This window comes from Agelaius phoeniceus, chromosome Z (assembly GCF_051311805.1).
Source record: "Agelaius phoeniceus isolate bAgePho1 chromosome Z, bAgePho1.hap1, whole genome shotgun sequence".
Taxonomy (NCBI): domain Eukaryota; kingdom Metazoa; phylum Chordata; class Aves; order Passeriformes; family Icteridae; genus Agelaius; species Agelaius phoeniceus.
In genome coordinates, this window is record NC_135303.1 from 62,177,922 (window position 1) to 62,205,055 (window position 27,134).

The window sequence follows — 27,134 nt, forward strand, 5'->3', positions numbered from 1 at the left end:
GGAAGGAAAAGCAACTCAGGAGTATCACACTAAAGATAATGCAGTTTACTACTCTCAGCTTCTTCACAATGTAAGAAAGAGGAGATTTTGATTACAAATGGGACCTCTGACAGCCAAATAAAATATATTTCAAAGTCTCTTCTAAGTGGATAGCTTTAAGAGAAATGGTATATAATTCACAGTTAGTCAATATTTAAATAGAGTGAATGAGGTAGATGCTCTCCTTCAATGAAAACTTACAAACTAGTTCTTGTGAGAAATGATAGCTTGTTAGATCATCCTATTAACTACACTCAGTTTGCCATTGTTATGATCCCTGTGAAATGACATAAAACCATGCCTGGAGCTGTAACTAGAGCGCCTAGATACTCCTAATCTCAGTAAGATACAGATTTCAGAAGGAAATCCTTTTCCTGTCTCTACATGCACAATACCACATAGACTCGCAATGATGGGAAAGGTACAAGTAGACTGCAAATCTTCAGCAGTTTGAGACCACACAGCAAAAAGTAGGCACTTACTTTCTCGAACTATAGAGTGCCATGAGAATATACTTTTAAAAGTGCTTAAATGCATCTATACACAGTAGAGAGGAAAATGATCAGTGAAATATATTCTTTTATTCTTCATATTAATAGATCTTTGACATTAAATTTGGAAAAGCAGAATACAGTACTTGTGGTGCCTTTAAGAACAGTCACTGTCGTGAAAGAGTGGAGCCAACCCACTTGGAGGAAAATGAAAACTTCCTTCCCTATTCAAGACTAAATACACAAAGAAAATTAATGTTCTTCCTCTGTCAGCTGACTCTTACATGTAAGAGTTCTTCAAGATTTATTATTTGGCATTTCATGGCTCTGTATTGCTATACAAACATACATGTACAAGAAGGCTATGACCAATGGATAGCACAATAGAGATTACCTGAACATTTGAACCTCCCTTAGATTAAAGGTCTTCCGTTGAAAATTAAAAGGCCTATTAGGAGTGCCTTGCTTTGCTCAGTCTGGAAAAGAGAAGACTGAGAAGACCTCATTGCAGTTACAACTTCCTCTTGAGGAAAAGAGGAGGGGCAGGCACCGATGTCTTCTCTGTAGTGACCAGTGACAGGACCCAAGAGAACTGAAGGCTTGAAGTTGTGTCAGGAGAGTTTTAGTTTCCTTGGATATCAAGGAAAGGATTTTCATCCAGAGGGTGGTTGGGTACTGGAACAGGCTGTCCTGGGAGATAGTCACAGCACCAGCCTAAGAGACTTCAAGAAGCATTTGAACAGTGCTCTCGGGCATAGCTGTTACTCATGGGATTGTCCTGTGCAAGGCCAGGATTTGGACTTGATAATCACTGCGGGTCTCTTCCAACTCAGGATATTCTATGATTCTAGAGTACCTGAAAACAAGGGTAGTTGGACGACTTGTTCATTTTAAGTGATACAACATTTATACATCTATTCTTTTCCATCCAAAATGGAATTTCAGTAGTAGTCATGAAGCTTTAAAATCAAACCCTACATTTGACATATTAGAAGAAATTACAAATTCCACAATGCACAATATTATTTTTCTAATGTATCACTGGCCCATACTGAGAAACAATCTATTATATAGATTTTGCATTCAATTTTTTTGTCAAAAACTACACAGCACATCAAAAGTTAATAGCACTAGGGAGTTCTGTGATTAATATGAAAACAAATGGTATATTAAAAATTTTCTTTTGTTCTTCATTCACAATGATGAAAATGCTAGGATTTAACCTTTAAGGGTTAAAGAGTTTAATCAATGTCAATGTCTGATCTTCTGAAGGCGATAAAGAACAGTCTGTCTAGCGATACCCAACAGAACATCACTTTGTCAAGCCACAAAGCACCCAAAAGCTTGTCAAGTAAGTTACCAGAAACCTCTTTGTGGTTAGAACTCAGCTCCTTCCTGCTTGACCTATTATTTGATATTTGACCACTTGGTTGCAAGACACTTGCTCTTTCCAGCTGAAATGTCACTGGGGCATCTTGTCAGCTCCCCGACATCTCGGCCTGACATACAATTTTACTTTTGTGTGCTACAAGGCAGAAAATGCAGGGCAATGGCCTTGCTTTAAATTCTGTCAGCATCAAAGATGGGCGTCACTCTTGGGTCCTACCAACAACAACAAAAAAGGAGTCTATTTGAAGGTCAAAACAGCCATTACTTTTTAGTCTCTCAGCTTAAACTAAATATATTACCTGCAACACTGGTTTGGGAACTGTCCTTATAAAGTATATAAACATATCATCAGAAATCCTCTCTCCACAATTGTTCTTCTTTCTTATGAAATGCAGACTTGATAAAAGGGTGAGTTTTCAGCGCCTGCAGGGACCAGATTCAGTGGTTAACTTAACTTGTTCAAATAGGCAAGTGGTATCATGTAGCTTTACAAGGAGCAACCTGACCTTCTCACATTGACCAGCAGTGACATTATTGTGCAGGAAGAGAAGCAGTCACATCATTTCTGTTTTGCACAACCTGCTTAAAGTTTGCAACTAAATGCTTGTCTTCAGTTGAGCTGACAAGAGAAAAGAGGGGGCTCAGTGAACCATGGCAGGGCTGCCATGAAATGACAGGAATCATTGGCATACATTTCAAATAGCTCTCTCAATCCTATTAAAGTATTGCAGTCCTGCTTTAAAATAGACAAGTATGAAACAACTTTGATAGATAGAGACTAAAATGGCTTATTGATTTTTTTTAAGACTGAGGAAAATTACCCAAAATGTGTCATTCTTTAACATTTAAAAATATACTACATAAAAAATGAACAACTGCAATAAATAAAAGTTTAAAGAAATAACTGCTTCAGTATGCAAAACTGACAGGTGCAGAAATGTGAACATACAAATGCACATTTTCATAAAACCATAAAATTAATGTGAAAAAATACAAATGCCGAGCTACAATTCAAAGATAGCAAAAAATTACATTTTAATTGCATCATTTTACATTAATATAATTTTTCCCTTCTAGAAGATTATTGATACTAAGAATCTGAAGATTCATTTTCCATTGTTCTTCTGGGATTGGATGTGACATCCAGGCTGAAGAAATAGATTGAAGACAGAGAACTGTCTCTGTTTTGCATAACACTGTAGGATGTGTCAGGTTCAGCTTGCAATGCCAAAAAGTCTAGGACAGAACTCTGGTCAGGCTGAATTTCTAGCTTGGAGCCACGCTGATGTTTGAACTACCTCTTGTTTCCTGGAATGATAAATAAAGAATAAAAAAAACCAAAGCAAAAAGAGAATTTACATTTAGTGTTAAATTCCTTTCACAAAGGTATGTATATGAAGTATTTGCAAGTGTTTTCTTCTTGTTTTAACCACTTACTTTGGTACCTGAGAGCCAATAGTCATATCTAATAGAAAGAAACAAAGCATATTTTCTCAGGTATTCTGCCCAAGTAAGTGTTAGAAAAAAATAACCTCCTGTATTTGAAGTGCTACAAATACTTATAGAGAACTTTTACCCCCTCTTCATTACAATTACCAGATTTCTTTTTCATCAAATAAACAAATGTTTTCCAGTCTCCCCATCACTGTTACTAGGAAACACATGCCATGCTAATTATGGAATGTATTTGGGTTTTTTAAGACATATTTTACCATCAATTGAAATCAAATACTTAATACTCTTCAAATGTTAGCCTGTAAGAAAATGGCCAGAAAACACACACTGAATGTACATTGATGGGAACATGATTCATATTTCAATAAGTCTCAACATTCAGTCAAACAGATAATTGAACATTAAAGAACTTCCAGCACTAAAACATCAGGCATTGTTTGACAGATTATGGATAATATCAGTATATCAATACTAGCAATTCTTTTAAAAATGGCAAAAGAACAACATTCTGTATTCCCCTAAACAAAGAAAAGAAAACTTGATGACAAGTAGCTCTTCTGCCCTTTACCAATGCACTACATTGTGTGAAAATAACAAAAATTTAATCAGGTCTTATAATATGTGAAAGCATCATATGCAAGGCATAATTATAGAATAAAAAATTAACACACTGAATGGCCATTTCAGTATCTCTGAGGTTTAGAACACTCTCTTTTCATCATTTAAGGAAGAGTATAAATGCATATACAAACACACATACATTGAGGCAGAAACCCATATCTACAGACACACTAACTCATATATATTTGGAGAGAAGCTGAAGGGTGTGTGTATATTCATATTTCAACAAATCCAGTCTCAATCATATGTATAAAGACACATTCATGAAAGATTCCCCTTTCCTCGTTACCATTGCTGAAGAAAAATCAATTGTTGCCTCTAACACCTACTTCAACAGGTCCCTTTGATATGAACTCTTTTGATTTCCTGATTTCACCAAAAGCTATATTGCAGCCACTGTAAACTAGGCCATGCTAGACCTTCATTAAGAACCCATACAGAAGCAAATTTAGATGACTGTTTCAAGTACATAGTTAAAATGAGGTAGTGCCCTGAGTTTTTCTAAATTTTAGGTCTGACAAGGATGAGATAACCAGCAGGACTAGGAAGTAAGATATGTAATACTCTAGTTTTTCAGTCCTTCTGGGCTCTACCCTACCAAATGAGAACCCTTAAAAAGCCAATGTACAAATGAGATCTCAGCGTGCCAGCCAACCTGAAATGAGAACTCAGTGAAGGCTAATACACCAATTAACGGCCTCTTCTTTGTACACTATAATCAACTGACCACACACAAAATTCTCTCTAAAATAAGAATCATTCATTAAAACCATTACAGCAGTATTGAAATACACAAACAACTTGTGATGTTCTAAAAAAAACTTCTATGTGTAAAAAAAAATTAAATCAATAAGCTTCAAGCTACAAATGGGTTTTACTCTGGATAACAAATATTGAGGACAAATTTAAACATACTGCTTTCAACACATACAGCATACCACAATGAATGAAAAATCTCATGCTATGATTACACTCACGTATTACTCTTTTGCAAGCTGTAGTGAGGGTTTTTTAAAAAAAAATATGGCATCAAAATCCCAGTAAAGAGGTAAGAAATCAGATTTCCTTTGAGAGTTGCAAAAAAAAAATTATGAAACTTAATGATTGGCAGCAATTCAATAGACTCTGTTACAGTAAAAGCTTCAATGCTGGGAAAAAAAAAGCTCTGGTTTAGTTATCTAGGGCCTGTGCTATACTTCTTACAAAAAATAGAATTCTAGTCATTGAACAGAAGGGAAATCAGATTTAATAGCAATGTGATTGATGTAAAAAACAATTTTAGTCCTAAGAACTGTTTTGATCCAATATCTTTATACACCTTCAAAATTAATAAAAAAATAGTATTCTATAGGTTAGAAGAAAAAATACGCTGTTATAGATCTGTTATAATATTCATTTTCTGAACACATACCTTTAGAGAGGAATTTTAAAGGCAGTTATAAACAGACCACTTTCATCATTATTATATTTAAACACCTTTCTAAAAAGGGTTCTAAATTTACAAACTCAAATGACTATGCCAGAGCTGTAGTGATAATCCATCATATAAATATGCATTTAGGTAATTATTCAAAGAGAAATTATTTATCTGAAATAAGGTGTCTGTTTGGCACTTTTACTTACCCTGTAAGTCATACATGACTCCATCTGAACTGTTACACTTGACCAGGTAAATAGGTATCTAGGACACATATGTCTAGCAAAAACATGCTTTCAAAATCTTTATGTAATATAGTAATTGGTCATGTCCTGTGCACATTTTTCAAAGTTTGATCACCTAACTTTACAAAATGTGGTTTCTTGAAGACAAAATCTGAAAAGTTACTCTATATTATGGAATAATTGCTTTCTAAACTTTAGTTTACCCAAACAATTTTTTAATAGACGTGGAAAAGATTTCCAAAACAGTTTTTCTCTATTGTTGCTCTGTGACTAACCTACAGTCAAATTTAAGATTTAGTTTAAAGGTTGTCTCATGACATATGAGCTGTTTTACCACAGTTAAAAAAACTCATTTATAGTGAGTTGCTTTATTATGATGATATTGTGATGGAATATTTTGATACCATCATTTATTATATCCTTATATTATGTTTTTATTACAATGTCAGCCTACCCAAAAGCGTCATGCTGTGATCAAAGATGCCCATTTTGCTTTTGTATATCCATATTTGTGGAATAACATGCACAGTTGGACACCTGAAATTAGAAGACTATGCACGTGTTATGACAGTGGTGTAGATAATTACATAAGAAAATAAAATGTTACAAGTAAAATGTTTATCTTCAATTGCAGGAAAAAAATCTACAGCTGAAGCTGCAGAACTAGTCAAAACAGTTTCAGCCTTCAAAATCTACACAAAGGTAATTTTACTGGACAATTTTCACAGCTTTTCAATTTCCCTCAGCTACGTATGTTATTACAAAAACTTCTTCCACTTCTCAGGTTTCCTGTCACTAATTTTTGTCACTTCAAACTGCTTTCAAATACTCAGTTTCAAAACACAGTAGCCCAAACTTCTCTACTGCTTTCTTCTGACATGTAGCATGCTACCTTATTAAAAAATATATTGTTAGAAAATCAGAATAATAAATAGTGATAAGATTTTTGTGCATTAAGGCTTCTGGGTTATGCATGCAATAACAACTGGCTCCAAATGAGGAAAAAAAGCCGTGAAACTGCTCAGAATCAGAAGAGACCAAATAAGAGACAAAAGAGCATGAAGATTAACACTGAATACAAGTTATGACAGTTCCCCACCTATGTGATGGTGTAGGTGTGATAACAAGTTCAGTGTTATATCTCAATGTAAATGAAACAAAATTGAATTACAAAGCCAGAAAGTGATCTGTGATTCACCAGAATACAGGACACATAGGTGTGTGAGGATACCTGTCAGTAAACAGAAATGCAGAGGGAGGACCCACTTTACTTTCTTCAGAATTCTAGCAACTCCTAAAATCTCTGCAAGGGCAGTAGCACAGTTTCTCAAGAGTAGGAAGAACTTTAAGTTAAACACAGATGCAGAGAATGGTGGAGGGAAAGTGAGAAATGGTCAATATATTTCTCCACAACTGATTTGTGATACTCACTCTCCTCAGCCCAACTCCACAACATACAAATACAAAGTAATACCAGTAGACAGCAAATAAAATGGCCGATAAAATTATTTTCAGCTTTTGCCACCTATGCTTCCTTACAGCTTGCATAATTACACTGGTGCAATATCACTTCCAGTAAGTGTTAAAAAAAGAACCACTGTCTTCAATAACCATTTTGCAGCACTTATGTGGAAACCCTATTTCCACATAAAAGATGTACATTTTCAGATCATTCACAACCTCCTACTCAGACTGCTATTTCCAAAACTGACTTGCCTTTTGCCAGATAATGCCAAGGGACTTCTAGTATGCTGCATCGGTTCTTTTTCTATCTATTAAAAGTAGCTCCAAGAGCCATTTCTTACTTTCTTACCTATTTGAAATAATCAAATGCTACAAATGGGTATTTAAAACTAAAGTATTACTTGTGGATGGATGTCAGTGTAATACAATGTTAGTTACAAACTTTTGCAAAGCAGGAATTGTATAATCGAAACTGGAAAGTTTGCTTCCCGTGTCCGCGATCTTGCAGTTCTGTATGCTGAGGCCGTAGGACAAAATTGGTGATCTGACACAGTGTAAGAAAATGGTAACATTTGGTATGAATTTTAATTGTCAGCACTCCTGCCTGGATTCTGCAGACAATTTGCTATCAGAGAATAATTCAGTGGGCTGCCATACCAAGTCAGAAAGGTATACACACAACATACTTTGGATGCTGCTAGCCAACAATATTAATAGCTCTTTTCATCATCAAGAATTCCCTCTTCCACTTTCAGGACTTTTTAAACAAGTATGAGTCTGTAATATAGGGAAATTACAATTTTTTCTTACTTTCCTAATGCTCTTGCATTTAATTCATTCAGTGAAATCACACTCTGGAGGCTTAATTAAAAGCAATTAAGACAAAGATTTCATTATATATTATATTGTTTTTTTAAAAGAAAATCCTGTTTCATTCAAACATATTTAAACCTGGATGTTTGAAGAACACACAAGATTGGATGCATTATCATGCCAGCTAAACACTTTATCTTCAATGTTTGGTTGGCCTAAAGAGAAATAACTTGGTTCTGCATTGTTAATTTTGATGTTTTCTAAAAGTTTTGGCTAAATTCCACACACAGTCTATACTGCAAGCCTTTGTTCCAGATGCTTCACTGGGAATAGGGAAGTTTCCCAATTTTAGGTCAAATTCTCTGCACAACGCTATTAATACCAAAATATTACACAAAGCCGTGCTCTTTTTTTAATGGCGAAATTATTGGTCTGTTTTGATTTCAATCCAGGTTTCCAAATTCTTGAGTACTTAGTACTTTTAGAGCTTTTACTACTTTAGAACTTAAGTTCTTAGTACATTTTGCCCATGATACCTATCACTGTCTTTCCAATTCCTCATGAGTGGAAGCAACTTCTGTTTATTTATTTATTTGTTTTGAATCTGGGTGGCCAACCCAAATGACTACTGCTTTACTTTGTGCTGCATGCTGCAAACAACACTGAAAGGTACTCTATGTTTCACAGCAGCGTTTAAGATCATCCCTGCTTTTAACTGATGCCTCTCTTGCTTCCAAGGAAGGCTTTCCTACTATGTGACTTTTCCCCCAGCTTCTCATTGCCTTACATTGGTATGTCATTCATGGTTCCCTCTCAGCATCCATTTCTTTCTAGCAAGAAAGGGAGGAGGGGACTACAATCAGAGACTAAAAGACTCACAGTGCCATGGTAAGGCACCACCAGCTCACAAAGTAGTCCACCCCCTACTTAGCTTTTTCTTCTGGGAAAACAGTCCCTATTGCACTAGTTGAAGTGCCGAACTTCATATTCTCATGAGATATGTATTCAGCCATCATCCCAGTTCCTATCCAGTGAGACTGTCTGACGTAAGCCTTCAAAGTTTCATCTGAGTTGGATGTATACTGCTGCTCTAGCAGAAAAAGGAAAGAAGTATATTTACATTAATTTTGCCAAACATTAGCATCTTCTGTCCAATCATTTGAATGCAGAAGTGTTAGGAGAAAACAGCTTAGAGAACAAGGGTTGACACATACAGTGTGAAATCTTAAGGTGCTTGAATGCAATGAGGGAGAAAGTGAGACAGAACCACGTTTCATCTCCCTAACAGTGCTACAGTCCACATGAACTTTGTGACAGGTCTCTGTCTCTCAGCCACACTTCACTAGCTTCTGCTGACATTCAGCTGTCAGACAGCAACCCTTTACCATGCCCCTAACATGCTCTACAGCTTCACCCAATTAACTCGCTTTCACTTGACATTGCAGCAAAAAGCTTCATAATAGGTGGTCAAGGTGCACGGTGTCTGCTTGCCCTCTAACTGCTCACACACAGCAAAATGCTACCTTCGTTTTTGTCTGTTTGCGACGAACCGGCGCAACTACAATTTAGGCATTCTGCTACTAAATGGAACATGGATAGTGGACCTTTGCCAGCAGTGCATTTATTAATCTCTCACCAAAAACCATCCTGGAGCTGACAATCACAGCAATTTTGGCAAAAAAGGAAATTACACTGATCCAGTAAAGTACTTCAATCACTTTATACTTAGCAAAAATATACTGTAACAGCAATTTTGTTTCAAGGGGAAAGAGGGAAAAAACTAATTTATTTACAATAGTGGCACTTAACAACAGAGGAGGAAGGCTGCAAACAATGAAAGTGTCTTTATGACTCAGCTTTCTTGCATTAAAAAATTTAGGTATACAGAAGATTAATTTTTCCTATGCATTTCTGCCAAATACACAATATTTTAGGAGTATTTTTAGAAATATGGATCTGTATAGCTAATAAAACAAATTATCTATTAGAATATGGAAATTAATATTCTAGGATTCATTTGATAGCTTGTAGAAAAATAACACCAAACACACAACTCACCATTACTTTGCTGACAGATGCTTTGAGAATACTTTGATTTGCTCACTAGTTCTTCAAGTATATTTCTATATAAATATACGGGGTAGGTCAGAAAAGTCCCTTAAAAAGTCAATATGTATGTAATAAGTATTGATGACACCCAAGTGCTCTGTGCTGAAGAGGGTGGAAGAGTCTGGATTGAGCACTGGTGTCTGGACAGTGAAATTATGAAAACCACTATAGCAAATATCTTCCACTGTCCTTATGGGTTTCAACTACCAAAATTCCAGCAAGACAGGGCTCAAAAACTATCAACATAGCCCTTTAAGATTCTGGTTTGCTAAACTACAGCAAGCTCACATAGGTTATGTATTTTAATTTCTTTCCTATCTACAGGGAAAGTACCCTTGCAGTTCTCTTTAAAAATCTTTGAAAGGGCATTTTTTCTACTCAAGAATTTTTATTTTCACAAAGAGAAGCAGACATCAAGACTGTAGAAAGTAGAAGCTCAAGATATGTCCTAAGCATGAAGTAAGGAAAAAAAGAAAGGAAATACATTGATTAAGATGTAAAGCAGACTCCTCTCATGACAGGAATTTATGGGAAGAACATAGAACCAACCTGTCTTCATGAAAGGTGGTGAAAAGCAGCAAATCATAAAGAATTGGAACTCACATACCTCTGGAAGAGGCTGCTAGTGCAGAAGTGGATACTTTGCAGCAATAAAGAAAATACAGTGAACACCTCAATCAGATTCCATGTAGAAAAATTGCATTACTAAGAATTAAAATGAAGTGTCAGGTACATGCATGCCTTCATAGTGAATAATATTACTGTAGATCTTGTAAGTGAACAAATATTATTTTGGTTCGCTAGGTATTCAGATTTTAATCTGGTGGTTGTAATCCTGAAATGACAAGAGAAATGCTGATGTCAAGATTTGCCAGCCTTTACTATCCGCTACTGAGGAGTAGATCAAAGGTCACTCTTTGGAGACAATGGAACTAGGACCATAAACTGGATACAGACATGGTTTATGCAACCTATCTGCACCTATTTGAAAAGCAGACTGATTGGAATCTCATATATAAAATACAAACACTTGCATTTTGAGTCAGAACACCTGCACAGTTGCATTAGCCTACATGCAAATCTGAATCTCAGTTAATCTAAATAACTGTATTAAACTGAGTAGTCTCTTTAAAAAGATCCTCTAGTGATGGAGCAAAGAATGATTGACTTATAACATGTTTCAAAGTGAACTAGTGTTACTGCCAATTTCATTTTCTCAGAATGGAGGTTTATTATTAAAATCATCCAGGTATTAGGAGAACAAAGGATTCCATCCTTTTAGCGCTGGCCAATGCATGTAGATTTTCTGGATAGCCCTCTGCAGATGTGTAGGCTTCTACCTCCTAGCCAAAATCCTGATAAGGGCTCCATCCCACTTCACCATAAATTAGATTACAGACAGATTCACCACAAAGAGGTACATTTGGCTCCCTGTAGGTTTAGTATAGTTTTCTAAGTTTTGTTTGCTTATTCAAGGCAAGTACTTTAATGTTCATTGATCCCCAGTAAAATTTAGCTGAGGTAACTTCAGGAGGGAATTATTCCTTCTCCCACAGATTACATGCAATATCTGAAGCAGTGTATCTTCAACAGAGTCCTAAAGGGCAGTTTTATAACAGTAATGATCAGGGAAAACAGTAGGCTTTCCAGCAATATTGCTTATGAAGTATCAGTTGATATGTGAATGCCTAGGAAAAATATTTTAGGCTCTGTTTCAGTTGATGGTTAATAAATAGGTCTTCTGTAAATTCAAGATCCAAATTACATTAACCGGGCAAGGAATCAAACTTATCAGTTATAAACAACTTGAGTGTGGGTGAGCTAGGTCACTGTCTCTGCTGGTTTTGGCCAAATCTATATATACAATTATATATCAGACTGAAATTAAATAAAAAAAATTAATAATTACTTGAACAGTACTTTTTATACTTACTAGATTCCTGAGCAAAGCCTCCGAGATTTGTTCTTAGCTCAGGTACTAGATCGTCTCTTTCTGTGAGACTCAATATGCAGTCCAAGTGAGCCCACTAGGCAAACGAAACTAATATTTCCTGCATACCAATCATATTTTAGATGAGTAAACATTAAAAAAATGCTAATGGAATTTCATCCTTTCCTATATATTAAGCCAAATGTGTGTTCTGATAGCAAAGTTAAAAACAACAAAAAACCCAAAAAACCAAAAAATAGACACTACCACCACATGCTACAAACAAAACAAATAAAAACAGCCCAAAACTCAGAAACTACCAACACATACAACACTCCAAACTTTCATCAGTCATGAAAAACAGAGAGGAAGATTTGGGAAAGTGTTTTTCAGCCTTTTGGTTTGTAAAACCAGAAAGGTGTAATACAAGTTTAAAAAAATTAGGTTTTCTAAAACAACTCAACAAAACCCCCAAAACAGGGATGTTTCAGTAATTTGGATTGCCTTGTACATTCCAGAATTATACCTTCAATTTCTTTACTCAAAGGTCCAATTATGATTACAGTCTTCTAAAACATCTCATATTTAAAGCACAGAAAACTTTAATAAGTTATTAAATTAAACTCAAAGTACTTAAAGCAACAGGATGTTTTGACATATACAAATTAAAACTAAACTGTATGACTTGATGTGTCAGGAAACTTCGCAAAGCCCTGGTTAAGTTACAGTGTTTAATGTTCAGACTCCCAAAAGAATGCAACAGATTTAATGTACCTTGTGAAAGGAAATTTGATGTCACACAGGCTTTGAAAGACTAACAGGAGCATATAGCATATGCCTGACCATAAGCATATAAGCACCACACAAGATGATCCTTCTGTGATCAAAGGAGACCCGCAGTGTTAAACAAAAGCTGAAAAATTAGGGAATTATTTCATTATTGTGGTTCTGGCCTTCAGAAACTGTATTTGTCAAATCATCTTCATCACCTAGATAGGATAAAAGTCTTACAAGGTACTGCTGAATATACAAATTTAACAGAGGCAAGTATTGCAATGTTAGCTTTGTGGCAACATTAACTGAGTCAACTATGAGTTTATGGGCAAACTTCAGTTGAGACCCACATCCAAAGGTGTGGCTTTAAGATTTCTATAGGTTTCTCTGAAAATAGGAGTTCTTTTAGGAATTCAAGGAGTTACACCATCTGAAAAGGATGAAATGGAATCATTGCACCTTCATAATGTCACAGCTTTCCTAGTATCATCACATGCATCAGGGAAACTCTGCTGGTGATTAACTACACTACTTGTGACCATATTTTTAGTAAATTTTATTATTCACTTTTCATTTTAAAAGTACCCTCCCTTCCACCGCAAAGAAGGAAAAAAAGAAAAGGGGGGGTGAATTGATTGCTTGAGCAAAAGAGGTTCCTGTCTTTCCAAATGGTTGCCTTTCTCAAAGGCAAAAAGTCAAAAAACCCCTCAAATTCTTGTAAAATAGGGAAGTGAAATTACACTTTAAGAAGCACATTTCTTTCTAAATCAATTTCTTTAACTCAACTGTTAAATAAACTGAAGAAAACAAATGTTATTTGAATAATCAAGATCACTATCATAATAAATCATAGTAACAACTTTTTAGCTGACAGTAAAGCTCTTTACCCTATGGAGTGCCCACTTCCCATTTTAAAAATTTGTTCAATGATTAGTTTATTCAACAGGTCAAACTGCTTCCCAGACTTCAGTCTCTGGAGAAAATGGGTCCTCACTATGATCAACTATAAAAACTGTGCCTTCTCTACATGATGTGGGATTCACAGAATTCAATTAAAAATTTTTATACATAACTTAGAAACATAAATAAATAAATAAATAAATAAATAAATAAATAAATAAATAAAATACCTGATGGGTAAATATTAAACAGTGTATCTTAAATATGTAAGACTCAACAAAAAGAAAGATGAAGATGTAACTTGCTGTCTGTATTTCCCTTAAATCATGTCAACATTACAGGAATAAAATTACGTGTTAAGAACAATATTATGCTTTGTGCACTAATTGAATTTCCTGTCTATCTCCACAAGTTGTACTCTCTAAATTTCAAAGGTTTGGTTTTTCTTCATTTGTCACATTAAATTTTATGCTTTAAGTACAAAATGCAAGCAAATGGAAGTAGGCAAACATATTTATTTTTTCAAGAAATATGTTACTCTGCTGCAAACATGTCACAGAATGGAATGCAAACGTTTTTTCACAGTTGAAAAGGATGGAAACATGCACAATTATAGGAGAAGGCAGGGGAAAAGAGCATTAACAAGTCAACAGGAAAACAATTTCATAAATTCTAGAGAGGCGCAAAATAAAGTTGGCTGCTGTGGTTTGCATCTACCCTTCTTTACCCCACTCACTATCTCCCTTTGGCCTAAAGAGGATTTACCCTCCCCTCTGTGGACTAGTGAGGTTAGTTCTGACAGTAAAATCTGCTGCGGGGCAATAGAGACAATACTTGTGCTCCTTGTGCTCCCAGTACAGACTGATCTTTCCCCCAGTACAGACTGCACCAGAAGCAGAAACTAAGAGGAGACAGAGCATCAGAGACAGCTGTGTCCCGTCTAGGGAAGGCTGACTGCGAGGTGCCTCTCTGCCACCCAGAGGGAAACACAAACCTCTTAACATGAGATTTACCTTTACAAAACATAAAGAGTGTGTGCGTACACATATATGTTTTTTAATTTAATTATTATTTTTCTTAATGGGTGCATGTAATACTAGCCATACTATGTTACAAGCTCATGCTGCACATACACGCATTACTGAGGCTAGCTGAGAAAGAGACAGGCTCCTGGCAACACTGCCCTAGGTCATACTCTAATCTTTTTTTCCCCCTGTGATCTAGGCAGTGAGCTAGTAGAATAAAGTAAACAAGAACAGCAAAAAGACAACAAAAATTGTCTTTCTATTATCTATCATCCTGATCAAGTGAACTGCAATCCACAGGGTGCATCTACACATCTTGCACTCTTTATCAAAGTTAATATCTGAAGATCAGCAGTGAATTTTCTCCTTATAAACAGTGCTTTAAATACTTAGCTTGAAACATAAAACCAAACAGGTGTGAAAACAAGAAAATAATTATTCACAACAGTATAACTTGTAGGATTTAAATTTAAAAAGTCAAGAAAATATCAGAAATATGACAGACTGCACTGCATGGATTCACTCACCATTTAAGCATCTATGCTAGACTCATTCAGGCACACAGCTATGCTTTAATCCCCTCCAAAAATTTCTCAGCAAATTCAGAGTCTCAGAACAGACAGACATTCCCTTTATGTTTAACCCACAGTTTAGCAGGGAATAATAGAAGCTTCCCGGCTCTCTTTCTTGAAATAACTTCTTCAAAAGGGAGGAGGAAGCACCTTCTGGCCTGAGTAAAAGTCCTTGAGTCTGGAAAGAAGTGAATTTGTCTGCCTTTGTAGAGAATATTCCTTTTCTTCTATAAAGACAGTAAAATGGTGTCCTTGGCTGTGTTCTTTTGTAAAAACTTTATCCCAGGGTTAAATGTCCTGGTCTATAATATCCAGTTCTTGGAATAACACCCTGTCTAGCACTCCCAATACTTTCATTTCTACTACAGCATTAACAATATATGTAATAATATATGAATGTTTCTTTTAATTCGATGTCCTGGAAATGCTCCTTCGATAGGTGTAGGAAGAAGGCAAAAGAAAAAGCAGTGTGTAGCCAACAGGAAGAAAATGTATGCGGCTGATGAATCAAACTCATTGTGTATTACCAATGAAACACATTTCAAAAGTCTAGTGCAAAGGTGTCTAATAAGGAAAAAGCCATCACATGGTTGTCTCCTGACTTACAGCTGCCCTCCACAGCAACTCGGGCATTTCTGAAACATTCTTTTTCAGGAAACCCCACCTAGTATTTGCAAAGAAAATAGAAGACTTGCTCATTCCAGTATTTCTCCTTTGAAAACTGAATGAAATAAAGTGTAGGCATACACTGCCTTGCTCTCCACTAATCTGCTGCAGGCAGAGAATGAATGCATGATGGCTTTTTACAAGACAAACTTGAACCTACACTTCAGACTTGCTTCCTTATCCAAATCATTAGTTTCTCAAAATTAATTTCCAATTAGTTGCTCCTAAAGGTACTATTGTTGCACTGGCCTGTATTTAGGATAAGAGGTGAATACAGCTTTAGCTTCCAAGTGTCTTGTTTTCAGTCCTGGGAACTGAGGATTCTTGTTTGTGAGCTGGTAGTTCCAGTACCTCACTAGGAACACATTTCTAATGCCATAGAAATGCAAACCATGAAGGGAAAAAAAGGAAAGGAGATTACCTTCCTGAAAACATGACCCTCCTTTTTTGTGACTTAGCCAATGACTTGAAAGATTTGTTTTGTGCTGAACAGCGGAACAAACCTGCGGTCATTTAGGAACTTCATGGTTTCCATTAAACCACACAGCATGGACATTTGGAATTTCATAGCAACAGTGAAGTGAGAATGTAGATCTTACTCTTCCAAAGTACCGACCTCTGCTGAGAGTTAACACCCACACACATTCTCTCACATTCCTTAGCCAATTCATGTCATTAAGGAGAGCTGAAGAACAGACCAAACAAAGGAAAAAACCAAACTAAAACAAACCAAAACAAAAAAAAAAAATCCCACAAAACCCAAACCAACCCCACTTAAGCCTCTTTCTTAAGCACTTGAAAGTAAAATGCTAAAAGTGGAAATGTAATGTTTAAATGCAGCACTCTTTCTGTCCATCTACAGTGTTTACAGTATTAACCCTCAACTGAAAAACTGAATTATTGGAAACCACCTAATTACCCAAACATTTACCTCTCTGCAGGTGTAAATACATGGGCCTAATAAGCCTTCCCACTGTGAAAGCAGTTATTTAAATTATATTAAAATATTAAAAACTATTTAATGAGCTTTTTTCCCCTAAAGTAAATTGAGTGTGTGCCTTAACCTGCTTCAGGCAAAGGAAGTTTCAAACATATTGGTTTTGAAACTAGCCATTATTTCCCATGTTGCAAAAATGGCAATCTTATTTCCCAACAGCAAATGAAACTGTCAGGAAAATTTAGATGCAATAAAATTGGGTGGTTAAACCAACATGCTGGATTTGGAATAAAACTGAATTAAAGGAATTAAAATTAAGCATTATGTCAGTCAAACTTTAGAAAAAACTATTTGAAATGGGGGAGGGGGTTGTATTGGGGTAGGGGTTTTTTTGCAAAAGTTAGGTTTTGGACTTGGTGAGGTCCACCCATAACTACCTATTTTATGGCCATCAACCGTGTCACATTTGAAATTTGCGCATTGAAAAATATTTTGCATAAAATGTGTTGCTTCTGGCAACATTTCTGCCTAAATAAAAAGTTGTCAGGCAGTGTGTGACTTTAGTGGTACAGAGTTTTAAAATGGTGGCTTCAGTCCAAGGCTAGCTAATAACGGCTGACATGCACTGGAATCTTGAGGCCTAAATCAACATTGTTTTCACAGCTGTAATTAAGCCACCTAATCAGAAGCACATTTTGACGGGACAGTTTCTGGAAGCCAGACATTACAATTTCTTATGCCTGGAGCGCAGTGGCTCATGAGAGGTCCTCATTTAATTTCAGGTTTAAAAAAAAAAAGGCTGTAAAATGAAAAGAGTATAAAAAAAAGCAGTGTATGGCCGTTGAAATGAAGCAGGCCTATGTTTTCATGCATTGACCAACCCTGCATCCCACCCTGCTTCGGCTCTTTGCCGAGTCCCCAGCTCTCAAGTGGCAGCTACACACAGTGAGATTAAGGGCTTCTGCCAAAGTCAACAGATGAGCTGGTCTGAACTGGCTCTCTGTGTGTTCTGATTGTAAATTGTGCTGGTGATGATTAGAGAACTCTAACACAGGATGTCAACTCTTAAAACTGTCCAGAGAAAATATTTTACTTTTTTTTTAAGTTCAGGAAATTTTTTTAAACTTCTTTTGTGGCTTGGTACAAAGTGTTGTGTCTATAACTTTCAGATGATTAAAACATGAATTCACACAAATGAAGCAACTATATTATTAAAAAATACACTGTTACTTGCTCTCATTGGACATACTTCCTTCATTTAGGAATGTTTATATAGCAGTGCTGCTGCAGAATGCAACACTTTGACAAGTACAATACAGCAGTTTTGTGCTTCTTCCACCTGCCAAGTGGAAGACAGCTGCAAAATTCAGACTATCAGCTACTTTTGTTGTATGATTATCAGTTTGAGACCTTGTCATACCTGCTTCAACAGCTACACTGCCTTGTTTTTTTTCTGGAGCACAGCTACATTGGTAACTGTAACATAAACTTTCAACCCCAGAGGCCACTGTAAAACTATCAATATGAAGGCACCAGTCACTGGGGTCTGATTACATTTGGTTATGCACTTTAATTACATATGGATTCTATTAACTGAACCTTTTGCCTTATAGGCAACATTTTAATCAAATTACTATAATTTTCAAATATAACAGTCTGACAAGTTTAAAGTTCACGTACCTAGAATAATGAGTATCAAAAAATTTTTGCATAGAAAAGGAAGCATTCTTTACAAAATAGCAAACATGTTGTTGGATTACTGTAACTGCATTTTACATTACCCTAAGTTGCAGAATGTGAGTTGTAATACAGGTTGTTGCTGTTATTAGTAGTAGTAGCAGTAGTATTGTTTTAAACGATATAATTTATACTGTTTATTTACAACTATTACTTGTGTAAGCAATACCAGGTGACCAAGTGATCATTTGCTTTAGGACATGTGCATTCCTTGGCTATGCAGTAAGGCTGGCAAGTTGTTATAGGATGATTGCCTCTCGTAATTAAGAGATGAATATTGTGTGTATGTTAAGAGAAGATTTATTGATGTATAGTTATATTATTGTGGTTTGTTGTTTAGATGTCCTCTGTTCTCCCTATAGTGCCCTTTCACCCCCTCTGTACTGCTGCCACTAGACAGTCTGGGCTGTGCAGAAAATGTGGAGAGAAGGGTTACAAGAAAGTCTCCACCAATGGACAGCGAAGAAGAGCTGACTGGCAGACTTTAGGAGGAGTCAGCACTGCCTGATGCAACCCCCATTTTTATGGACAAGTTCGTAGCAGCCGGGCACCAACTCCCAGTGTGCTGTTCTTTTTCCTTATTCAGTCCTTTGCTGTATTTTTTTAAGGTTTAATAAACCTTTGAAAGTCAGAGTAATTTCTCACAAAGTGATGCCAAATTACTCAAAGTCAGGAAAGAAATGCAAATATTTCAATAAAAACAGGATTTCAGGAAGATATTACTGGTGGATTCAGTCTTACAGAGACATTAAACTTAGTAAGAATACTGTGTGCCTGTGGGAGGGACTCACATTGCAGCAGCTTTGATAGGGCTGCTGCTCGTGAGATCAGAGCCACATTGGAGAAGTGCATGGAGAACCTTCTCCTGTGGGAGGGACCCCATGGTGCAGCAGAGTAAGGACTCCTCTCACTCAGCAGTGGAAGATCAGGGTGACAAACTGACCAAACTCCCATGCCCTGTCTCCCTGCACTGTTGGTGGGAAGGAGAGAGGAGTGGGGGAAGAAAATGTGGTTTTAAGTGCCTATTTTACTTCTTATTATCCTCCTCTGACTCTGTTAGTAATAGATTCATGTTTTACCTTTAAGTTGAACCTGGTTTTGTCCCTGGAGTGTTTTCTCCCAGTCCTTATCTCAACTCATGAAGCCTTCATTAAATTTTTCTCTCCTCTGCCCAGCTGTGGTAGGGAAGAGTGAGTGACTTTTGTGGGTGCCTGGCATCTTTGTCATGTCAAACCACAACAGAGAGTTTTCATTCAGGACCTACCTACTTCTTGCAACATCTGGGAAGAATTCCTCCAGCTACATCAGAAATATGGCTCTGACATTTAAAATGACACTGATAAATACCTTTCCCTTATGCAGCAAGAGAACAGGTAAATAATTAGGATTTTTTTTTTCTCTCTAGTTCCATCCTAATAATTCTATATTTAGGACAATGCATCCTTGCTAGATGCAGGTCTTAGCCATAACAGATTGAACAGATTGAACTGGTGACAAGGAAACAAAGTATATGGGGGAAAGACACGTAAAACCACTGCCCAGATCAGCTTGGTTAAGTAGGGAGAAAATGTCAGGGAAATAGTTAGCTGATAAGTTTGAGTTTTAAATATGTCTTTTCTCTCTATCATCTATGCATAGGGTTCATGTAGATGATGATAACTGAGTGCTGACTGCTTTGAGTAGGGAGGAAAGTGTACATCTTGCTTAATGCATTTTTCAACACAGAAGTATGAAACAATATGTCAATCACTAGGATCTCAAAAACAAATACATACTCTTCATGCAAAAGATCATTCTGCCTGCTTCTCTCACCTCAACAAAAGGCACCATTTCTGTATTTTCAATACTTTAAGTGATATCACTAGATATTTCTAGACAAAGGATAGACACAAACACAACTGTGGTGAAAAAGATATGACACAAAAATATAGCCACATTAAACCAATGAGTGACTTTACTTTCATGTCAGCTAGGAGCATCAAAAGACAACAGTTGTTTTCACAGTTAGGGAATTCTAGTACATTTACAGACCTCTTTGCTTCACCCCTCTCATCCATCTGAAACTCACTTTCTCCCCCTTTCAGATAAAGTTGTCTTTTTGGGTCCCCCAATTTCCATTTCTCCAGTAAACACAAAGCTTTTCTCTCTTCATAATCTTTAGAAATTACTGTATTTTGCTCTTCATTTTTATTCTCCTTTGATTCTGAGGTGAAAACAGAAAAAGGAAGGAGTATCACCAGATCAGTGCCCATGCAGGTTCAGAGAAGCATCTGACAAGAAGCACAAAAGTGACTTCTTTTGTTTACCAGAACTGATACCAGATTATTTTACATTCTTCAACTTCTGACACAAGTACTGATATCAGGTATAAAATCTTAGGGCTGGAAGCTACAAGAAGACTTTCTGAAAATATTTTATAATGAACTGAATTCTGTTCACTGTTCCACCAATGTGTCCAGTCACCCTGGAAAAGAGAGTGTCACTGTATCCACATCCTGCAACACTGCACTTGCAGCAAACGCCCCTTGGATACCATGGATTCAAATACTTGCCATGTAACTAAATATGATGACACATTGCCACGCAGCACCCACAAAGAACTGCCTGTGACTGCACTACTGCACAATAAAGCACTTCTAAGCTCTCAGTTCAAGGTCTACTTATTACTGCAACCCTGAAAGAATGTGCAAGTATAATAATAAAGCAATGTATCTGAAGAAGAATAAAAATTAATAAAGGCAGTAGAATTCAGCACAGTCCAGTTCATGATATTTATATTACTGGATGTTTCTAAACAAGAAATAGGCAGGAAGGAGTATTACAAAATGTTGACAGTTTCCTAATAGAAGAAAAAAAAAGGGACATTTTGGAAATGTAAGGGAAATTTCAGAAGCAGTTGGCAAAAAATAAAAAATCAGAAGAAGTTAAAAAAACTGAAACCAACCAACCAAGAACCCTCAGGAATAGAGAACAATTGAAAAAGGTGTGGGGGGGGGGGGGGGGGGAGGGCGGGGAGAGGGGGAGGAGGAGGAAGGGAGCAGGAGCAGAAAGAAGGAAAGAAGAAGAAAGGAAGACAGGTAGAAAACCTAAGCTGTTTTTCAGCCATACTGAATTTTAAAGAGTTGCAAGATTTAAAAATGCACAGGGCCTTTTTCTCCACAGAGTAAGAATCGTCAAAGACAAGTACGACAGATAGATAGCTGGGCACTAATGAAGACTACAGAGACATTCTGCCACTGACTTCACTTCTCCCTACATAATTCTCTTCTCTATAAGCAATGTTTCCAGTGTTCATCTCACCTCTGTCCATCATAATCACATCTCTTCTTGTTCCCCTCTGTTGGCATTAGCATGACCACATATAGCAATCTCAGAATCTAAACTCTATTGACTAGAAGGAAGGTGCTTGGACTAGAAATGGACTGGAGGATGGAGATGTCAATTCAGAATCTGAGATAAAAGATGAGGAGTTAGAATCACCAATTTTGCCTCATGCCATCAGTTTTGTTTCTAAAATTATTAGCAAAACCCAAAGCAGTAGAAGAGAGAAGTGGTGTGAATAGAAAGAAAGGTGACATAGTTACAAAATTTCAGTAGAAACAGGTCAATTAGGAAAGCAATAAGCATGGAAAATATCAATACTCATGGATGGGCCAAACTTGCATGCAATGCAAGACAGGGCAAGATCCTTAAGCGACTAGCATAAAAGACATCAAAAAACAGTCACAACATGTGAGATAAATCCCAATTTGATAAGGTAAGAGTCCACACATGATACACAACTGGAAGAATTAAAAAATGTATTTCAGCACTGAGCAATAGTTACTCTCCAGGAAACACAAACCTATGTCATACGAATGGCAACCAATACAGTCCAAGTGCTGTGTTTGCCACCTCCACGTAAAATTTTGTCTGCAATGGATATATCATTGAAGACAGTGAATTAAAACTAACAAAGCTAGTCTAATTTTGAAACCAAATATGTACTCAAGAAGTCATTACTCCCTTTCATTTAAAATAAGCAAAAAAATCTGTTCTACTTTTTATACTAGAGAAAGCAATTCACTGCAGAATTTCCTCAAAATCAAACCAAAACAGTATCAACTAGCACCTTTAAAATCTAAGTCACACTGCAAAGCTCCAATGCCTGAAGTTATTAAAATTCATGCTTAATGCAACTTTTACAAATATTAGGGACAAATTTACAGAAAACCCAGATACTACAAAATATACCATAATCACTTTTTCATGGCAACTTAAGACTCTCATTCTGAATGTTTTCACTTTTACATTAAAATTTTAAAACATTTCATATTAATGCTTAGGCCCAGATTCAAATTAAACTTCACCTAAAGGAAGAACTACTGTTCTCCCCAGAGGGCTAAGAGATCCCTCCACAATGCAAATAGTATAATCTTTACATTGGCACTGCATGCAGTGCTACTTAAAAAACTACTTAAAAAACACTGCATTTACACAGACATCGAAGAGCTGGTTTTCACTGTAATGTATCAGGCCACTGCAAAGCCCTTCACAGACAGGACTAGCATAATCTTTGTTAAAAGCTCGCTCAATGCAAATGAAAGCAAACCTTGCTGCAAGTTTGGCAGACTTCCCAATCTTTAGTAAACAAGTGGTCATCAACAAAAACAACCATAATAGGCAAAGGAGAAGTCCAATTACATTGGGCACAGGCTCAGCAGGACACACATAAACATAGCAGAAGACATCAAAAGAGTCTGGTTGGAAGAGGAAAAAAGCAATTTCAGCGAAGTCATTTCATTTCTTAGAAAGGTTGTGTAATCAGAAATAAACAAAGTTTTCATTCAACAATTGTCACCTCAAGATGTTAAAACTCAAATTCAGCACTGATTAATAGAGTTTATATTTGCAGTAATTTCCCATAGTGCTGTAAGAAGTAGGATGAGAAATTACTATAATTCTGTTGGAAACAACCAAAGCCAAAGCCACAGTCACAGCCTTTCACTATATGTTTACTACAGTATTTATGTCATTTGCATTGTGACAGCTCTCTTCTTACAGGTCTCCTGTTTCAAAAAGAAAGACAAACAATACTAATTTTCTTTATGGCCATTTACTGCACAAGACTAAAAGAAAAGACAGTAGGAAGGGAAGAAGAAGAAGAACAACAACCACCACCAACTCCAAAGCCTTCTCCTTTATCCTCTGTATAAAACTAAGAAGAGATGGGAGAGAAATACAGTGAGTGTTACGTAAGTTGCACATCCTACAGAGTGTCACTCCAGAGATACTTGGCTACATATTTATGACAGTTTATGTGCCTAGCCTCCGGACTGTGTGACACAAATAAATCTGCATTTAGTAATTCCCCTAGAGAGAGATCTCAAATCTGAAGACCCACCTTATTACCCTTAAACAAATCCAAGCAGTTTGTGGGCAACAATATTTTTAGACCAGAAATTATTTCTGAAATTAACTTTCTAAGTTTACTGAGAAGTATTATTCATAACCACAATTGTCTAAAAATAATTCAGATCTCCTAAGAAACACTTTGATTACATGAAGCTAATAACATTCTGGTTTAACATCCAACATCTCTAGATGTAAAATTCTTCAGGTCCAAAGTTCAACTATTACTGTACTGGTAAAATTCACAATGCGTACTTTTCCAGCATGTGAACAGGTCCTTGTAGAAGATACAGTAGTAAAAATTAAACCCTGTGTTAACTTTTACCATTCAATTTCTCTTCAGAAAAAAGTTTCTATTCACACTGGTTTTATTGCTCTATTACGTTTATACATAAATATTACTGTATTTCCCCTACAGAAACTATACAGCATAAAGAGAGATGCTGAATAAGAAGACACACTGAAAAGACAAAAATTGCTTGAAAAGAAGACTTACCATTTGTAAGGTCCCTTTTATGAAGACTAGCTGTTTGGAGCCTGGACTTTAGAGCTGCAATGTCAAGCTGAAAAGATTCTGTTTCTCTCACTAATATTTCAACTCTGGAAACTGCAAGTTGGTAGACTTCCATGAAACTTTGAATCACACCCTTTAAAAAGTAAAGCAAATCTTTAGTGCCAGACAAGCTATACTTAAATGCCAAGTAGCATACATCATTACAGAAGATCTAATTTTTATTAATTGCAAAAATCAAACAGAAGTTGTAAACCAGGCACTTAGATTGTAAGTAAGGACTTAACCAGATGTCTAACATGAGATTTTTTTACTTCTTCAAAAATCTGAAATATTGATAGCTTTGAGGAAAAGCAAATGACTGTGTACCCCAATTACAAAGTGAGCTATTTTCAAACATGCAGTACTGCATTGAACAGTTGGTACTATTTTTTATTTTATTTAACTACAAAACTCAGTGAACATGCAATTTGCTTATAAAGAATCACTACACAATTTTAGGTGATTTTTCATACTTTCAAAATGAGTCCTCCCAATTCATGTTAAGAAAATTAATTTGTCAGAAACAAAAGAAATACGGTAAAGCTACAGATCTCTGGAAGCAAATAATCTAATTACAGTATAGCTGGGAAAATATAATTGTTTTCATGTATATAGTGAAAGAATGTCCCAATTGTGTAATATCGATCAGACTGATAATAAAGTTATCAGCACAAGAGAGAACAAATGATTTGACAATAGTGGTAACTTTATATATTCTAAATAGTCTAACACTTTTGAGATTATTGGTCTTTACAACTGGTTAATCACATTTTGTAAGTTACAGTTTTCCCCTTTGAAATGAGCCATAGCAAGCTGCAACTGTAAGAACATATAACAGATAAAATGAAATTGGCCTTCTGAATATGTCTGTAGTACAGACTTATAAACTATGGTACCACAACCAGACATTCACTAAGGTCTTAACTGTTTTCCTTTCCTTGTTCTCAAACACACTGCTGCTTTTCAGAATAAAGGTAACCACTGAAATCTATCAGGTTATTTTATTGTTAAGTGTAGAAAACTGATATGGCAAGTCAACACCACCCTATCTTTTCTTATCAGAAAAAAATATCCAAAATGTTTTAAATGCTATGGTTCTAACCCTGATAGTGTATTCACATAGCTCTGTAAGCCTGCCACTCTCATCTCTAGTCCTGCTTTTAATTTATTTTTTTTTAATTCGCATTCAACACAACTAAAATGCTGCATCTATTCAGAAACAATACCAAGAAGGAGTGGGGATATATCTCACGCCACGTAATACTGCCTGAGAGTCTTCAAATGGCAACAGCCCACATATTAAAAATCAGACATGTTGAAAGAGGACTATTACTTGGGCCTGTGACCCATTGCATTACAAGCTATGTCTCATATCTCATAGCAAGAATCTCATGTGTTCCTTTCACACATGATATTTAAAGGTCTCACTGAACTAGAATGTAGAGACATTTCCTTAACTTCATCCTTTTATCTCTGCTACTACAAAGCTAGTGAAGCCACTAAGTTATACAGCTTCAGCCTACATCTCCACAGGTACTCTAAGGCCATGCAGTTATCTGGAACCGCATTATTTAATTCCTTGGTGACTTACACAGATATTTAATTTGTTCTCTCATTTAATGAATTTGAAAATTTTAAATCTAGGAAAAAATGTATTCACAAACCTTTATTTTCAAACATAGCAATTTTTAAAAGAGCTTAGATTTCGTTTTAGTCCAGAAGAAAGTAGTTTTGCAGTTACTAATGGTTACTTATGAATGTGGAAGATGGCATTTATGCACCCATATGTACACATTCCTTCCAGTATATCCCAACTCCCAAGCAAAGAGTCAGAGTTAGTTTAGGCCTTTCTTGCCTAAATTATTTTTGGGACTTCCAGGGGTGTCATGAGCATGAAGAATACTTATTCTAAATGCCATCTGTGGAAGGGCAAGTATATTGGATTTTCAGATGTGGCCCTGGAAGGCAAAAATGATTTTAAGAAACTTATGTCAGTCACAGATTGAGAGATCTGTCTTCAACAATACAAAAGTTACACTTACTGGAAAGTCTGATACACAAGGAATGGGCTTAGAACCCGGCCACATGCAAGTTATAATATCTGTCACCTACACCTTAAAGGTATCTGTGTAGGAGTTCAGAACTTCAAATGAGATCCCTATTTGAACTTTACAGATACAAATATATCTGCAGCTCTGGAAATTGTTTCTGTTCAAGAAAGTCAGATGACAGAATTTCCCAGAATGCAAATCTGGCTCTGCAGAAATTTCTTCCACTCCTCCTAATAAGTGCTTTCTTTTGTTTTTAACATAGCAGTAAGATATATACACATAGCAGTAAGATATATATATAGTTTTTAAGTATACATAACAATAAGATGTTTCAGCAACACTCCTGATTAATTTTTAAAACATAAAATTTGGCATTTGTACACTTTTGCATGGTCTGCATCTAAGAAAGCATTTCTCATTTTGAATGTGCTGGTAATAGTGTGACATTAAAACTGAGAACAGACCATAAAACAATAAAAACTTGTCTTCGGTTACACACAAAATGTTTCAAGAACACACACCAGAAAATTACTTCTGTTCAGAAAGGCAAGACAT

General features: G+C 36.1%; 1 protein-coding gene across 6 annotated transcripts in view; it reads right to left on the bottom strand.

Annotated features, from left to right (window-relative positions):
* Positions 1–600: 600 nt before the first annotated feature.
* The window catches only part of CCDC171 (coiled-coil domain containing 171), a 158,303-nt gene continuing 131,769 nt past the window's right edge, over positions 601–27,134 (bottom strand). For 5 of the 6 annotated variants that reach the window (XM_077172123.1, XM_077172122.1, XM_077172124.1 and 2 more), the window contains 2 exons: positions 24,472–24,622; positions 601–3,227 (listed from right to left, as the gene is read on the bottom strand). In XM_077172123.1, coding sequence (XP_077028238.1) covers positions 3,214–3,227; positions 24,472–24,622 — 165 coding nt within the window. In that variant the 3' untranslated portion in view covers positions 601–3,213. The remainder of the gene's footprint in view (positions 3,228–24,471; positions 24,623–27,134) is intronic. The other variant, XR_013180148.1, reaches the window with a different exon arrangement.